At 37.2% G+C, this 18,200-nt stretch overlaps 1 protein-coding gene across 3 annotated transcripts in view; it reads left to right on the forward strand.

Annotated features, from left to right (window-relative positions):
* ATRN (attractin) overlaps positions 1–18,200 on the forward strand; it is a 163,165-nt gene that overhangs the window by 25,184 nt on the left and 119,781 nt on the right. For all 3 annotated transcript variants that reach the window (XM_041732303.1, XM_041732302.1, XM_041732301.1), the window contains exon 2: positions 15,868–15,951. In XM_041732303.1, the coding sequence (XP_041588237.1) occupies positions 15,868–15,951 (84 nt within the window). The remainder of the gene's footprint in view (positions 1–15,867; positions 15,952–18,200) is intronic.

Genomic DNA, 18,200 nt, shown 5'->3' on the forward strand with positions numbered 1-18,200 from the left:
TCCCCCCCACCCAACAGAAGAAGGTCTCCCAGACCCTGTGCATCCTGACTCTCTGAGAATACGGAGTAGAATATAGTCTAGGTAGGCTCATTTCTTCCATGAGTCAAATGGAACTCCCTCTGAAAACAGCAGGCAAGCTTAATATCAGCAAGAGGGATCAACCCTGGGGGGTGTTGGGGGGAAACCTTGGGCCATCACACCCATTTCCCACCAAGAAGCTCCTGGCAGCCTGGCTTGGGGAACTCCTTTTATCCTCTCAGGCAGCAGCAGCAGGGACCTATGAAAGCAGCAGGGGCAGTGGTACCAGATAAACAGAGCAGGCCAAATAACACCGTGCAGAATCTGAAAATTAATCTACCATTGGAATAATATCCCAGAAAACTGGATCAAGATCCATATGCTAAAAATAAACAGGGTGACTACCTGCTAAAATAAAATATTTAATAAGACCCTATGTTAGTGACTTCTAACATAATAGACAAAATGTCCGAGATCGGGTAGAAAATTACCTGTCATACCAATAATGAAGTAAATTGCAACTTGGATTGAAAAGGCAATCAACAGATGTCAACCCAAGATGAATCAGATATTGGAGTTTTCTCACAAGAATTTTAAAGCAGCTGTCATAAGAAATGCTTTAAAATTAATTAAAAATTGTCTTGAGAGAAATAGAAGGACAAAATCTCAACAAAGACCTAAATAAAATTAATTAGAACCAAATTACAAATGAAATTAGAAAAAAAAAAACAAATGGAAATTTTAGAATTGGAAAACAGTAACAATCCCTCCCTCAACTTGTTCAATTAGTAGAATGACAGTGACAGATGATAGAGTTCTAAACTTGAGAATTGAACAATTAGAGATCTTCCAGTCTAAGTAACAGAGAAAACAGACTTGGAAAAAAAATGATCTGTGGAACAAAAGTTCTAATACTTGTATAATTGGAGTCTCAGGAAGAAATGAGAGTGGGGCTGAAAGAATATTTGAAAGAAATAATGGCTGAAAATGTACCAAATTTGGCAAAAGAAACAAACCTGCAAATTCAGGAAATTACAAACCCTATTCAAGAAAAACTCAAATCTGCACCAAGATGCATCATAATTAAGCTCTTATTGAAGTCTAAAGTGTGAGATAGATACAAGGTTAATACACAGAATTCAGGGAAGCCTGGGTGGCTTAGCAGTTGGGTGTCTGCCTTTGGCTCAGGTCGTGATCCTCCCAGGATCCAGGATCGAGTTCCGCATCAGGCCCCCTGTGAGGAGCCTGCTTCTCCCTCTGCCAATGTCTCTGCCTCTCTCTGTGTGTGTGTGTGTGTGTCTCATGAATAAATAAATACATCTTTTTTTAAAAAACAGAATTCAGTTGCTTTCCTATATGCCAGCAATGAAGAAGTGGGATTTGAAATTAAAAGTATAATACCATTTATATTAGCACTATCAAAAGTGAAATACTTAGGCATAGGTCTAGCAAAATATGTGTAAGATCTGTATGAGGAAAACTATAAACTCTGATGAACAAAATCAAAGAACTAAGTACATGGACATATATTCCCTGCTTGTGGATGAGAAGGCTCAATATTGTCAAGGTATCAGTTCTTCCCTTCTTTCCAACTTGATCTATACAATCAAAATCCTACTGAATATTTCATGGATATTGACAAGTTGATTCTAATATATTTATATGGAGAAACAAAAGACTCAGAGTAGTCAGCACAATATTGAAGTAGAAGAACAAAGTTGGAGGACCAACACTACCTGACATCAAGACTTACTATAAAGCTATAGTGATCAAAATACTGTGGTATTGGTTAAATAATAGACAAATACATCAAGTATATATTTACAAATCGATAAATATATACTTACATAAATATATGCAGTATAAAAGCCTAGAAACCTAAGGGCAAAGAAAAAGTCTTGAAAGCAACCAGAGAGAAATGATGGGGAACACACATGCAGATAACAGATTTCTCGTCTGAAAATGGGGGCCAGTGGAAGCTGCACATTATTTCTTAAGTGTTGAAATAAAACAACTGTCATTTGTGAATTCTGTATTCAGCAAAACTGTCCCTTATGACTTAGAAGGAAATAAAAACATTCTCAGATGGTGGAAAATGAAAATTTGTTGCTAGCAGATCTATCAAAAGATTGGCTAAAGGAAGTTCTTTAAACAGGAGAGAAATGATAAAAGACTGAATCTTGTAGCATCAAGAAGAAAGAAGGAACAATGGAGAGAGCAGAAACACAGGTATATATGATAATAGCCTCTCCTTTTCCTCCTGAGTGTTAGCAATCATATTTGTTGACTGAATAAAAAATATAAAGCCAGGGATGCCTGGATGGCTTAGTTGGTTAAGCATCTGACTATTGATTTTGGCTCTGGTCATGATCTCCAGGTTGAGCCCTGTGTTGGATCCTTGCTCAGTGGGGAGTCTGCTCAAGATTCTCATTCTCCCTCTCCCTCTCCCCTTGCTCTCTCTCAAATAAATAAAGTCCTTTTAAAAATATAAAACCAGGGACTCCGAGGTGGCTGTCAGTTAAGTGCCTTTGGCTCAGGTCATGATCTGAAGGTCCTAGGATTGAGTGTTGGCTCCCTGCTCAGCAGGGAGGCTGCTTTTCCCTCTCCCTCTGCTCCTCCCCCTACCTTGTGCTCTCTCTCAAATAAATAAATAAAATCTTTAAAAAAATATATAAAATCTCTGATACTAAATAAAATAATATTTGAAATGGTGAAGATATGGGCACTTGAATGGCTCAGTCAGTTGAGCGTCTGACTACTGGTTTTGGGTAGGTTTGTGATCTCGGGGTTGTGGGATTGAGCCCCACATTGGGCTCCGAGCCTAACAGGAAGTCTGCTTGAAATTCCTTGCCCCCCAGCTCTCTCAAATAAGTAAAATATTTTAAAAAATAAAATGATGAGGATAATGGACCTAAATGAAAGAGAGAGGTTGCCACGCTCCACTAAAAGTGATAGAACATTATTACCGGTAGGTTGTTCTAAGTCACATATGTGTATTCTGGTGCCAAGAGTAACCACTAAGAAAACTATATGAAAAGATAAAAATGACATAAGTAAATCAAGATAGAATCTTAAAAAATGTTCAGATGACCCACAAGAAGACAAAAGGAGAGAAACAGAAGAATGAGAACCAGAGAAAATAAATATAGAGCAAATAATGGAGTGGCCAACTTAAGCCTTAACATATCCATAATTACTATAAATGTAATAATTACCTAAAATGTAAATGCAAATTGGATGAAAAAATATGACCCAACTCTATACTGTTTACTGTAGGAAAGTCACTTCAAATTTAACAATGTATGTAGGTAGAAAGTAAAAGAATAGAAAAAGTATACCATGCAAACATTAATTGGGAAAAAAAAAGTAGGAATGGCTATACTAATAATTGACAGGTTATATATACTTTAGAGCAAAGAAAATTACCAGGACAAAGGAACATTGCAAAAAAGATTAAAAGATTAAATGTTGCCAGAGATTGAGAATGTGGAGTGGGGTGGGGGGATGTGGGAGGGAGCTATATGGTTACAAAGGTATGAGGAATCCTTGCTGTGCTGGATCCGTTTAGTATCTTGACTAGGGTGGTGGATGCATAAACCGATACAGGTGACAAAATTGTGGTGAACTTAAAAGTGACTATAGGTAAAACTCTGGACATCTGAATAAGATTGACTTATCAACATCAGTATTCTAGTTGTGATACATACTGTACTTTGGAAAAATGTTACCAGTTAGGGAACCTGGTAATAATCACTCTGTGTTATTTCTTATAACTGTATGTAAATCTCTTATCTCAACTAAAATTTAAATTGTTAAAAAGAAACAGATTCAGGGAGGCAAGACGACATGATAACTACTGCAGTGTTGGGTTTTAGATTAGATCTTGGAATTGAAAAAGGACATTAGTGGAGACACAGTAAGTAATTAGAATGATTAGAAACAGACTGCAATAAATGATTGATTAAGAATTTAAATGACTAGATCAACAATTTCAGCAAAGAATCAGAAAATTTAAAAAAGAATTAACAAACTGAAGATATGGTAACTGATTTTAGGAATCTTAGACGTAGATGAAGAGAGAATCAATGAACTGTAAGATATGTTAGGAAAACATTCCTAGACAGAAGCACAACGAGACAAAGGGATGAAAAATAGTCTCATTTGTGATCTTGCTTGTGCTCTCTTTCTTCCTCACACATTCATATATTGATTTTCCTTTGAACCATTTGAGAGTAATATATATATCTCATGGCTCTTGACCCTTTAAATAAAATACTTTAGTGTATATATATATATATATATATTTTTTTTTTAGTGTATATTTTCTAAGGGTAGTTTTAAGAGACAAGTCTTAAGGTACAGTTTTCAGCTTCAGTATATTTAACATTGATATAATATCTTTATTGTTTGTACTACATTTTGTCAATTGACCTAATAATAATGATCTTTTTTTTTTTTTTAAGATTTTATTTATTTATTCATGAGAGACACATGTAGAGGGAGAAGCAGGCTCCATGCAGGGAGCCCGATGTGGTACTCAATTCTGGGACTCCAGGACCACGCCCTGGACGGAAGGCAGGCACTAAACTGCTGAGCCACCCAGGGATCCCAGTTTTGTTTTTTTTTTTTTAAGATTTTATTTATTTATGAGAGACAGAGAGAGAGAGAGGCAGAGACACAGGCAGAGGGAGAAGCAGGCTCCATGCAGGGAGCCCGATGTGGGACTTGATACCGGGACTCCAGGACCACGCCCTGGGCCGAAGGCAGGCGCTAAACTGCTGAGCCACCCAGGGATCCCAATAATGTTCTTTATATTATTTGCTTCCCCCCACCTTCTAGTACCAGATCCAGTCTAAGGTTGGACACTGCATCTAATTGTTATGTCTCTATAGCCTACTTTAATTTAGAACCTGGTCAGCAATCTTTTCTATAAAGAGCCAGATAGTATTTTCTGCTTAGTCTGTCTACAGTTACTCACTTTTGCTCTTGTAACCTGAAGTAGCCATTGACCATAAATAAGCAAAAGGGCATGGCTGTGTTCCAATAAAATTTATTTACATGAATAATCAGCAGGCAGGATTTGGCCTGAGAACTGTAGTTTGCTGACTCATGATGTAGAACATTTCTACTGACTTTCTTCTTTTTAAAAATTTTTAATTTTTAAATTATTTTTTGTTTCTTATTTTTTATTTTTTTAAAGGTTTTATTTATTTATTCATGAGAGACACAGAGAGAACGCAGAGACATAGGCAGAGGGAGAAGCAGGCTCCTCACGGGGAGCCAGATGTGGGACTTGATCCCGGAACTCTGGGATCACGCCCTGGGCCAAAGACCGACGCTCAACCACTGAGCCACTGAGCCACCCCCCCATTTAAAAAAAAATGATATTGATGCTCTTTCATGAATACACTCCCCCCCACCTCATTTTATTCCTGTTCTTTATTTTTGCTTTTGTTTCATGTTTCCTCATGGTTCAATTCAAGTTATGCATTCTTGGTCAGAATACTGCATAGGTGAAGGGATGACCTTTCTCAGGATACCATACCTGGAGGACTATATCTCCCTTATTTTTTATATTAATTTTGTTCTCCTGTTTGAGGTGTTGTCTTTTTTTTTTTTTTCACGAATTACTATTTTATTCCCTCCTTATAACCAATAAGCAATATGTGGGGAAACATTTAAAAACCATGTATTTATCCTGTTCATTAGGTTTTCCTCCTCTCTTTTAACATCTATTGATGTTAAAAAATATTTTAACACTCCTGTTATTAATAAAACAAAGATTTTAAAACACTTGTCCTAACTAACATATGGAGAATACTGCACCTGTAGTTACTGTGCTCTTCAAAATATTCATGAATCAAAAAAGAAGTCACACTGGAATTTGAAATTTTGAACTGAATGATAATGTGAAAGTATTATATGTCAGAACAAGGGGATACAACTTCTGCAGTGATAAGAATGAAAGTTAGGGCTTTAATTGCATATACTAAGAAAGAAGAAAGGTTGAAGATGAGTGGTCTGTTTTCAACTCGAGAAAATAGAAGAACTGCAAAATATACTCAAAGTCATTAGAGTAGAAAAAACAAAATTGAGGGGCACCTAGCTGGCTCAGTTGGTGGAGTGTGCGACTCTTGATCTCAAGGTTTTAAGTTTGAGCCCCATTTGGGTGTAGAGATTATTAAAAAAATAAAAAAATAAAATCTAGGGATGCCTGGGTGCCTCAGCAGTTGAGCATCTGCCTTTGGGTTAGGGCGTGATCCTGGAGTCCCGGGATTGAGTCCCACATCGGGCTTCCTGCATGAAGCCTGCTTCTCCCTCTGCCTATGTCTGCCTCTCTCTGTGTATCTCTCATGAATAAATAAATAAATCTTAAAATAAAGTGAAATCTAGGGGTGTCTGTGGCTCAGTCGGTTAAGCAACTATCTTCAATTTTGGTCATGATCCCAGGGTCCTGAGATCGAGCTCCAGGTTGGGCTCCCTGCTCAGCGAAAAGCCTGCTTCTGCCTCTCCCTCTACCAGCTGCTCCACCTGCTTGTGCTGTCTCTCTCTCTGCCAAATAAATAAATAAAATATTTTAAAAAGGGACAAAATTGTTAAGCTGCTGGATAGATTGATAAAGAGAAAAAACACAAATTAATGATATCAATAATGATAAAGAGGACCTCACTATAGATCCTACATGCATTGGAAAAATCGTAGGATATTAGTAATAAGTTTATTCCAATAAATTTGAAAAATTTAGATAGAATGGCAAACTCTAGTAAAACCAACTTACTTAAAACTCCAGGCCCAAATGGCTTTACCAGTGAAAATTTCCAAACTGTTATGAGAGAAATATCAGCAGTCTTACACAGAGTCTTCTACAGCATAGGAAAACAGGTGTTTTTATACAACCAGCATAATTTTGTTATCAAAACCTGACAGAGAAAAAGCAGGTCAGTCTAACTTATGAAGATGTAAAAAATTTTAAAGTATTTGCAAGCTGTATCCAGCAAAATATAAAAAGAATCATGACTAATTTAGGTTTATTTGAGAAATTCAAGATCAAATTAATATTTGAAAATCAGTATCATTCACAGCATTAATAGAATAAGGGAGAAAAGGAAAATGATCATTAGATCTTTTTTTAGAAACTAGAGTTTTTTAAAAAAAACTAGAATTCAGGGGATCCCTGGGTGGCGCAGCGGTTTGGCGCCTGCCTTTGGCCCAGGGCGCGATCCTGGAGACCCGGGATTGAGTCCCACGTCGGGCTCCCGGTGTATGGAGCCTGCTTCTCCCTCTGCCTATGTCTCTGCCTCTCTCTCTCTGTGTGACTATCATAAAAAAAAAACAAACTAGAATTCAATACTCACTAATGTTGAAAATCCTTAGTAAACTAGAAATAGAAAGGTACTTCCTTAATCTGGTGTTAAGGAAGAATTTTGCAAAGGACTTAGGGTAAACATCACACTGGTGAAATACTGAAAGCTTTCTCCTGAGATTGAGAACAGGACAGGGATATTTACCGACACCAATTCTTTTCCATATCATAATGGACATCTTAACTAATTGTAGTAAGGCCAGAAAAATAATAAAGTCATAAATATTGGGAAGGAAAAAATGAAAACAATTTTTTTTGACAGAGGATATGCTTGTATTATTCATAGTTTTTGCCTGGGTTAACCAGGAGAATGGTGTTACCATCAGAGATGAAAATTTCATTGTTAAAAATACATATTGGTGGAAAGTTTAAAGTTTTGCAACAATATGAGATCAGTATGACTTCATGCAGAGAATCAGATTGAGGTGGAGCCCTGGGGCATTCCTACAACTAGAGACTGGGACAAGCAGGTGGACTTACCAGAGGTGACTGAGAAGAAGCTGTAAATTGAGAGTGGAGGTTTTGGAAACCAAGTGAAGAAAATGTTTGTTTTTTTTTTTAATAAATTTATTTTTTATTGGTGTTCAATTTACCAACATACAGAATAACACCCAGTGCTCATCCCGTCAAGTGCCCCCCCCAGTGCCTGTCACCCATTCACCCCCACCCCCCGCCCTCCTCCCCTTCCACCACCCCTAGTTTGTTTCCCCGAGTTAGGAGTCTTTATGTTCTGTCTCCCTTTCTGATATTTCCCACACATTTCTTCTCCCTTCCCTTCTATTCCCTTTCACTATTATTTATATTCCCCAAATGAATGAGAACATATACTGTTTGTCCTTCTCCGATTGACTTACTTCACTCAGCATAATACCCTCCAGTTCCATCCATGTTGAAGCAAATGGTGGGTATTTGTCGTTTTTAATGGCTGAGTAATATTCCATTGTATACAGAAACCACATCTTCTTTATCCATTCATCTTTCGATGGACACTGAGGCTCCTTCCACAGTTTGGCTATTGTTGAAGAAAATGTTTTAAGAAAGAGGGAGGCATCATCTATTTCCAATGGTTATATAACGTAACTAAAGGATTTTGAGGGGCAAGGGAGGTTAGGTTAAAGCCTAGCTAGAATGAGTTAAGAAATTAGTAGGTGAGAATGTTGTCTGAGAGAGTAGATAAGATAAGATTTTTGCTGTAAAAGTGAGCACAGAAGTGACAATAGCATGGGAGGAACATGAAATGAAGGAAGTTTGTTTTTTAAGAAGGAAGTCCGACAGCTCATCTCATGCTGATCCAGTGGATAGAATTGTAGGGTTGGGGTTGGAATTAGTTTGTTCTGCTGGTGCCCTTGACTGAATAGAATATGAGAGTTCTAGACCCAGGTAGATGGTTTAACTCTAGATGAATTTAGATAGTTTATCCATTGTAACTAGAGGAACATACGTGTATTTAGTAATGGGGAGAAAATATGGTTTGCCTAATTTATTTCTTCTTCTACTGTTATTCACTTTGTGCTGTTAAGATGCCAGGCACACTTCTAGGCACGGGAAATAGTGAACAGAACAGACAAAAATCTTTACTGTCATGAAGTTTACGTTCTGCTGGGGGAAAATACACTTGAAATGAGTAAAGTAATCCACTGATCATTAGTTGAAATTGAAGAGAGGGGAGAGTGTTTGGGAAGTTGAAAGATAAAAGGTGTAAAAGTGAATTGGACAGGGAAATGGAAGGACTGTTGTCCTACAGTGCTCAGAGCCTGTTCGAGGTGTGTGTTTATAAATGTAAAGTGAGACCAGTCAGCACAGTGTTGTGTTTCTAGTCTTATTCAGCTACTTCATTGCACATACATACAGAGTAAGCAGAGTTGGGTTCAACCAGATCTAGAGTTTGCCATATGTGTAACTTCAGCTTGCTAAGATGTCATTGAGTGTGAAATGTGCCCTTATCTTGTTTACTTACAAAGAAGGAAAAAACACTTCTTTTGAACGGTGACATGCTATTGATTTTATCCTGATTTCTATTTTTCTATATTTCTATTTTTCTTTATATTTTTTCTTTATATATATTTCTTTATATTTCTATTATATTTTATATATATAAATATTTCTTTCTATAAATATATAAATTTTTCTTTATATTTTATTTATATATTTCTTTATATTTCTATTTTTCTATATTTCTATTTTTCATCCTGATTTCTGAGTTATTAGGGGAAAAGTGTTCATCTTAGAATTGGTGGAATTAGTAGTTGGGATGATTTTACTTGAAAGCAACAGAAAATCCAAACTTAAGGGACTTTAGCTATGAAGAGGAGCCAAGAGGAACATGAGGAACATGGCAGTCTAAATGAGTCTTGCTTCCCTGGCTCTCCCAACTGCATCTGCAGAAAAGCACTCTGCTTTTCTTGAGCCAGCTTGCTGTGGGGACCTATAGAAAACTATAGGATCTAGGATCTGTTGTGGTCCTCCCAGGCAGAACTGGTATGTGTATGGGCCATTGTGGCAAAGGACAAGGACCATGAAGCTGCAGATCCTGGATAGTGTGATGTAGAGTAGATATTCCTGACCTCCACAAGATCAGCATACGACTAAATGGACAGCCAGAATCTTACCTGTGCTTGAGGCCAGGGGAATACTGGGACACCTGGGAACAGTGAAGATTCATACCTTGATGATGAAAGTGTAAGAGGATACAACAATTTAGGAAACAATTTTGGTAGTTTCTTTAAATTTGGCATATATCTGTAATTTGATCTATCTTTTATGTATTTATCCAAGAGGAAAGTCTGCACATGTCCACACAAAGTCTTGTACACAAGTGCAGCTTTATTTATAAGAGCTTGTGACTCCATAATCCAAGTGTCCATCAACAGGAGAATGAATAAACTAGTTGTGGTATATTCACGCAGTAGAATGCTACTCAGCAATAGGAAGGAGCAAACTACTGATACATACAATACTGAGAAACATTTATGCTGATCAAAAGAAGGCACAAGAGTGTCCCTCTTTGCTTTTATTAAATCATGTTGTATAAAACTGGTCTATAGTGATAGAAATAAGATCAATGTTGGGAGAGATTAACTCCAAAGTGGTGTGAAGGAACTTTGGGGGTAACAGACCTGTTTTATGTGTTGTTTTGGAAGATTCCACATGGGTATACATTTGTCAAAACTTAAGAAATTGTACATTTAAGGTACCATTTATTGTATATAAATTACTCCTCACTAAGATTGATTTAAAATGTTGGTTGGGGGACGCCTGGGTGGCTCAGTGGTTGAGCGTCTGCCTTCGGCTCAGGGCATGATCCTGGAGTGCCAGGATCGAGTCCTACATCGGGCTCCCCACGGGGAGCCTGCTTCTTCCTCTGCCTGTGTCTCTGCCTCTCTCTCTGTATCTCTCATGAATAAATAAGTAAAATCTTTAAAATAAAATGTTGATTGGAAGGAATCAAATTAGTATAAGCAGTCACACTAAATGTGAAAAATTATATTGTGCCACTAAAACCATTAGACTAGGTTAAGAAACAAAACCTAATAACCACGTCCTGTTTAGAAGAAAGACATTTTTGAAAATTTGATGAGGAAATATGAAAAGAGTTGGATAAAGATCTATGGCCCAAGAAAACAACAACAAAAAACTAGTAATTATAATAATAAACAAGGTGAAACATGAACATCAAACTATATAAATGCTTATTATTGTGATAAAAGGGACAATTTATGAAGATCTAATGGTTACAAGCTTATGTGGCTAAATAGATAAGTACATAAAGGAAAAATAACTTGGCAAATGTGTCATGGTATGGGATTTCAATATACCTTTCTTAGAAATAGATCTAGTAGGTAACAGGTAAGAATATAAGGGAGTTGAATAGGGCATTCAATAAGCTGAATTACACATTGATAGTAGTTTACATTCCTATGATATACTGCCCTTTTTTTTTTTTCTTAAATGTTCAAGGAACTTTGATCAAAGTTTATTGATGTCCAATATACTTGAGCACAAAAAAAAAACAAAACTAAACCTGTGAGAAAAGTTGAGTTTTTTTTTTTTTTTACAGGCTGTGTTACCTGGTAATAATACTAATAAATTAGAAATAATTAAAAGGTGACTTCTTTGAAATCTGCCTCCTATAAAGGGTTTCCCTATTTTCCTGTATTTGTTTCTACGGCAGAATCACCCTTGAATTGGAAACTAGGTGGAAGCAAGAAGTTATTAATTCTTTATATTTCTGGTTTTCTATTGTTGAAGAGTCTTTATGTTTCGATTGAATGCCTTTATGTGACTGCTGGTGAAGTGAGCACAGGCAGTACTGGTGTCTGTACCTGGATCACCAGTGATAAAGGTTGACCTGAAAGTATAGTTGATATTCCTAACCTTCCCCTTTCAAATCTCTCTAAATTTTCAGTAAACGTTTATCGGCCATTCACTGGAACATAGGGAATTTCAACTTAACAATTTAAAAGAAACAAGAATACCTAATACAGAGGGGATGTGGAAAATAGCATACTCTCACATATTGTTAGTGGAAATGTGAATTGTTACAGCCTTTTTGAAAATAATTTGGCAGCCTGGTTAACAATTAAAATTCATATTCCTTTGGCCCAGTAATCCTCCTCCTTAGAGTCTATTCTTAGAAATTAAAGCACAAGTAAGGCCATATGTATAGGGATATTTATTGCAGCAATGTGCATAATGCTAGCTGACTGAAAACAAAATGAATGTCAGTAGGAGAAAGGCAGAAAAAAAATCCTACTTCAATAGGTTAGAATATTATGCTTCATGGAAAAAGTGAATTAGACTAATATCTGTTTAGTTGGAGAGATTCTCACAAAGTTTTGTTGTGTTATAAAAGGAAGATGCAGAAAAGTTTGTATAATAATTTGTGTAGCCAAAAATTAATTGAAGAGAACTTTGCATATATCATGGGCTCATGAGTATGAAGAAAAATAGTTAAGAATGCTTACTAGGTGATTAAATGTTTATCTTAGTATGAGGTGAGTGGGAGTACTTGGGGAGAGAAATTACAAAAGGAGAATTGTCCTTTAGTTGACAAAAAGCCTATCTGTGAAAAAAAAAAAAGCCTATCTGTGATCATAACTATTCATTATCTGTAAAATTTTATAAATGCTAGATTTAAAGGTACTAAGTGAATATTTAAAATTAAAGTGACCTATTTCTTTTTTTTTTTTTTAAGATTTTATTTATTTATTCATGAGAGACAGAGAGAGAGAGACGCGCAGAGACACAGGCAGAGAGAGAAGCAGGCTTCATGCAGGGAACCTGATGTGGGACTTGATCCTGGGACTCCAGGATCACACCGTGGGCCAAAGGTGGTGCTAAACCGCTGAGCCACCCAGGCTGCCCACCTATTTTTTTTCTAAGAGTGATACTGGTTTGCAAAGACCCAAGCACATCTATGTATGTGAAATCCATAGAAACTCTTAGGAGCAAAACAAGCATAGTAGAAAGCTTGAAAACCTTCGGAGCCAGAAGGGCCTAAAGTGTATCCACACACACACTATGAATCAGTAACCAGTAGGAAATTAATTAGTCCATAAACCTGGAGTGATCTCTGGTTGGTTGGTACTGCTCTTCATCAACCTTTGCATTCCTTTGGTTTGTCATCCTTGGGGTTGGCTTTGTGTTCAACCTCATAGCATGATGGCTGCCTTGCTGAGATGGAGTTTGGGGCACAGATTGGTTATAACACCTGTGAGAGGAAGGAGCAGGAAGCAGAAATGGGCAAAGGAAGAAGTAGAGCTTCACTGCAGGCCAACAAAGGGGATTGTCTGTCAAGGATTGTCTGTCAAAGTTGTTTCATGTTGGATTGAGCAAGGATTGTCTGTCAAAGTTGTTTCATGTTGGATTGAAATGCTCTGGCCTCTCTATCCTCTGTGTGAGCTGCCCTAACCAGGGTGGGACCTGGGGCAAGACAGCTCCTCAAGAAACTGATAGCTGGAGATTGCCTCTTGACCAGGCAGTAAGTCCTTCCTCAAAAGGGAGGTTATGTGAAGTATCTCTCTGTCAACCACACTGTCTTTTTTAAGAATGAAAAAAATACTTCCTGGAAGCCATCCATCAAGACTTCCTCTCACATCTAAATCTTAGATTACATGCTGTGACAGAGACTAATAATGACCCTTCATTGCCTTTCTTCACTTTGCTAGTAAAGGAAATCCTGATTTTTCATTGAGTACATGGTCATCGGGAATAATGGCTACATTTCTCAGTCTCTGTCTACATTTAGATATGTTAGTAACTTTTGGCTGATGGGATGTTTTGTCTTACTTGACTTAGAAGGAGAAGATGTGCACCTGGTTTTCTTTCCTCCTTCCTGCTGGATAGAATGTGGGAATAAAAGCTAGAGTTTGAGCAGTCATCTTGGATTATGGTGGAAGCCACATGTTGAGGATAACAGAGCAACAGATAGAAGAGCATCAGGTCCTTGATGATTATAGAAATTCCATAGGTGCTCTGTATTTCTTTCTTTTGGACTTTATATCTTGGGTAAGGCATTATTACTTACATTTTTCTGCCAGTTGCATTAGGACCTAATCTTAACTGATACACATTTCTAATTAGTTATTAACAGAGGGCACAGGAAACCATGATTAGTTTAGACTAACATTTTGGGGGTAAAATGGATATTGGGAGTAAGACATGGAGATATCAATATCCAGGTAAGTACAGCAGAGGGAGAGAAGGGGAAAGAAGCCAAGGGATCTGCAGGTGATGATAATTGTGATGACCATGGAATCTTAACTAGGTAAGTGGGAAGGTCAAATGTGTGGGTGGTAGATGATGGACATGAAGAAGTGCTTAGTGGATTGGAGGTCCCCATGGGGCCGATGACTCACTGGAAAGGGTGAGCTAGGCTAAATTAACTTGAGACATAAGAGTCATTTTAGGATGCCTAAAATGAAGATTTTGGTACTCTTGCTGTTAAAGGTAATGTCATGACCCAGAGGACTGGGTGACTAATGTGGGGTGGAGGAAGAGATCATTAATGGTGAAGTTAAGAAATGGAGAGCCTGGTTTTTGATTTAGAACATCTTGGATGTTGATGTAGTTGAATGGAAGGCAATGAACTGATACTAGTATCAGTGGGTGAGAAGGAATAAGTGGAATGTTAATAGTTAACTCAGAAAAAAGGGGAAAAGACCCGGAGGGGAGCATCTGTTTCAGAGAGGCTGACATTGGTGATGTAGATGGAGGAAAAATGATCTGAAAACGATGAGGAAGGAAATAGCATCCTTCTTAAATATTAAAAAGTTATATATAGCAAAAGATAGCAGACACAAAATATAAAGAGAAAAGTAAACTGAGAGAACACAGTATATTTAACATGCAGTTGGGAGCTCTTTAGTATAAAAAGAGCTCCTAAACAGTAATTTGAAAAAGACAACTTGGTGGCAAAGTAGGCAAAAGAATATGGAATTTTAATTCACAAAGGAGGAAATACAAATGACCAAAATATATAAGAAGATATTCAAGCGGGACATCTGGGTGGCTCAGCAGTTGAGTCTCTGCCTTCGGTTTAGGGCGTGATCCTGGAGTCGTGGGATCGAGTTCCACATTGAGCTCCCAGCATGGAGCGTGCTTCTCCCTCTGCCTGTGTCTCAGCCTCTCTCTTTCTGTGTCTCTCATGAATAAATATATAAAATCTTAAAAAAAAGATACCCGAGCATCAGAGTTAGTACCAGTCAAAACATTAATGAAATACCAGGATATGCCTATCATATTGGCAAGACCTAAAAATATTGACAAACTTCAGACTTGCCACAAATATGGGAAGACAGGTGCTGATGGACACTGCTCATGGGGTATGGTAGATTACCTTCAGAAGCAGCAGCTAGATGAGTGCGGGGGTCCATTGTGTGTGAGGACTTGATGTTTTTGCCCATTACAGTTATATTCTCCACAGTGTTATTGTATTAAATACACTTCAGTGGTAACTGTAACCATGTGATCTTTTAAAAAACCAATTAGGGACACCTGGGTGGCTCAGCGGTTGAGTGTCTGCCTTTGGCTGAGGGCATGACCCCGTGGTCCTAGGATTGAGTCTCACATTGGGCTCCCTGCATGGAGCCTGCTTCTCCCTCTGTCTAGTCTCTGCCTCGCTCTCTGCATCTCTCATGAATAAATAAAATCTTTAAAAAAAAACAAAAACACAGCAATTCACATTTATAAGTAAATTCTTGTAGTCATTTTCATGGTACAAAGTATGAATTTCTCATCTCCGCTAGAAAGATTTAGATATATTTTTCTTTATTACTCTTGGTTTTAATGTTTGTATCCCCCTTTTCTAGAGTATATGGCAAATAGTCTTTTCACTCAGATTTGTATAATTTGAGTATAACTATCCAGTGATTTTCTTCTGGTTATGTATTAATGTACCTATTATGCTTAACTTGCACTGTATTGGGAATTAAAGATATTAATATGTGAAATTTTGATGGACTTAATTTTTTTTATTTGCATTACAGACTAACTGGATCTTCTGGGTTTGTAACAGATGGCCCTGGAAATTATAAATATAAAACGAAGTGCACATGGCTTATTGAAGGACAGTAAGTAGTAATAGATGGTTTGTTTTTTTTCTTCTGAGCTCAGTGTGGCAAACCTTTTGTTTTTTACAAGTAAAATTAACATTCTAACATAAAGTACTTAAAATATTTTTTGTTTGATAACTTCATCTAACAAGTGAATTTGGTTTTATTTTTCTTAATCTTCATTGTTAATTTGAAAAAAGGTATTGTGTTGATTTAAAGCTGTGAATGAATTGTACACACTAGAAATATGTATATCGTCAATTATAATAGTTAAAACTGTTGAATATTTGAAATGGTTTGCTTAAAGCAGTAGAAAATTAAAATATGTTATTTTTTAAGTACCTATTTTTATTGTGAGCAGGAAAATGAAAATAACTATTATTCTTCAAATGGCTGCTTCTCTAGGCCTCCTGTACCCTCCAGCTCTTGCCTTTTCCTTCTTCTCTTCATGGCAATAGATATTTTTTTTTCTTAAAGTAGGCTCCACGCAGGATGTGGAGCCCAGTGTGGGGCTTGAACTTGTGACCATGAGATCCAGACCTGAGCCAAAATCAAGAATTGGATGCATATTTGACTAAGCCACCCACGTGTCTCTCTTCATGGCAAATCTTTAAAGCAGTGTTTCTCAAATTTTGTGGTCTCAGGACCCCTTTACACTCTTAAATTTTGAGAATTCCAAATAACTTTTATTTATGTGGGTTATATCTGTTCATATTATAAATTAATACTAAGGATATTCTTCGTTAACTCATTTAAAAGCAATGATAAACCTATGTGTCAGCACAAATGAGATCTTTTTATGAAAAAGGAAATCCTATATTTAAAAAATCAGTGAGAAGAATGATACTGTTTTACATTTTTGTAAAATCTCTTCTGTCTGGCTCCATAGATTTTCTTCTACATTCACTTCATTACAATATGTTGTTATTGTTGAAGTATGTCAAGAGAATCAGTCTTCACTTGAATATGTAGTAGGAAAGAGAAGGAGATTTTAGTAATCCTTTTACATAATTTTGGGTGGCCTTCTTTGATACTACATCAAAGCTTGACAAGTGCTAATTTCTTAAAAGTAAATTGCAGTGGGGAATCTGAAACAATGTGAACTTTTGGAACTTAAGTTAAAATCTGTTGGTTTTCTTGTACTTTGGAATGGATCTTTAACCCTTACATGGTTTTGTAACAAGATATCTGGGTTATTTGGAAAATCATGGTGCACTGAATTATGTAGATCTTCCAAACTTTGATATATTTCATGATATAACGTGAAATGTTATATGTTAACTTTGGTTAACATTACCATTAATCTCATCAGAGAGTTTTAAGTATTGGGAAGTTATATCTGGGTGGCAAATGCAAATTTTCCAAAAATCTAATTACTACTTAAAAACCTAAATTTTATCTTTGGCAACAAATAGTGTCCGTTGTTTTCTTTGAAGTGATAGACGTGCTTTGTTCATTTCTAAGAAAGTATCTACCAGATAAGTAAGTCTGACTCATCATAGTTTGTTAGTTGTTCTTTCAAGTGAAAATGATAGATGACATTCTGGGAAAAAAGCAACTAGTTCAGCTCACCACCCAAACGGTTGCACGAGTGATTTTCCCTGAGACCGCGGTTCTGTTAGGCAGCAGAAGTGGTTTGTGCGTACTTCCTGTCGTGTCATATGGAATATTCAAAAGATGTGTCCTCCAGGGTCAAGGTTTTATGAAATTAAGATTTTTTTCACCACTTAATAAAGGAGGATATCCTTAAATGAAACCCAGTTTTTCCTTTTTCTGTGAGTGTGTAGTGGTGAAGAATAACGGTGATCACTGGGACACTCTGGTGTTTCTGCCTTGCTCTGTCCCGAGGTGCTAGCACATTTACCCACCATTGCTCCATTAGTAAATGCCAATCCACTGATAGTCATGTGCTATTTTAGGATTATTGAGAACATAGATTTGGCCTCCTAGACAGCCTGAAAGGGCCCCAGGGCCCCACCCGATGCTGTGAGACCCGCAGTTTAGCAGTTGAGGACCTGCTGCCTCAGGAGTTGTTTGCCCCTCTCCATTCTCTCCTTTCATTCCTATCGGATGCCCTCCTGCAGCATTCCTCTTGGTGGCTGTTACTACTCAGCCTAAGGAAAAACTTTAGCTCCTTCTTTCCCTTATGCCTATATTCAGCCTGTTGGTGAGTTCTGCCCATTTTCCCTTCCCTCTAGAATGTATTCACAGCCCATCTACATGCTCCTTTTCATCCTCATCTCTGTAGTTGTTTTAAGACACCAACC

The sequence above is a fragment of the Vulpes lagopus genome, chromosome 18 (assembly GCF_018345385.1).
Source record: "Vulpes lagopus strain Blue_001 chromosome 18, ASM1834538v1, whole genome shotgun sequence".
Classification (NCBI taxonomy): domain Eukaryota; kingdom Metazoa; phylum Chordata; class Mammalia; order Carnivora; family Canidae; genus Vulpes; species Vulpes lagopus.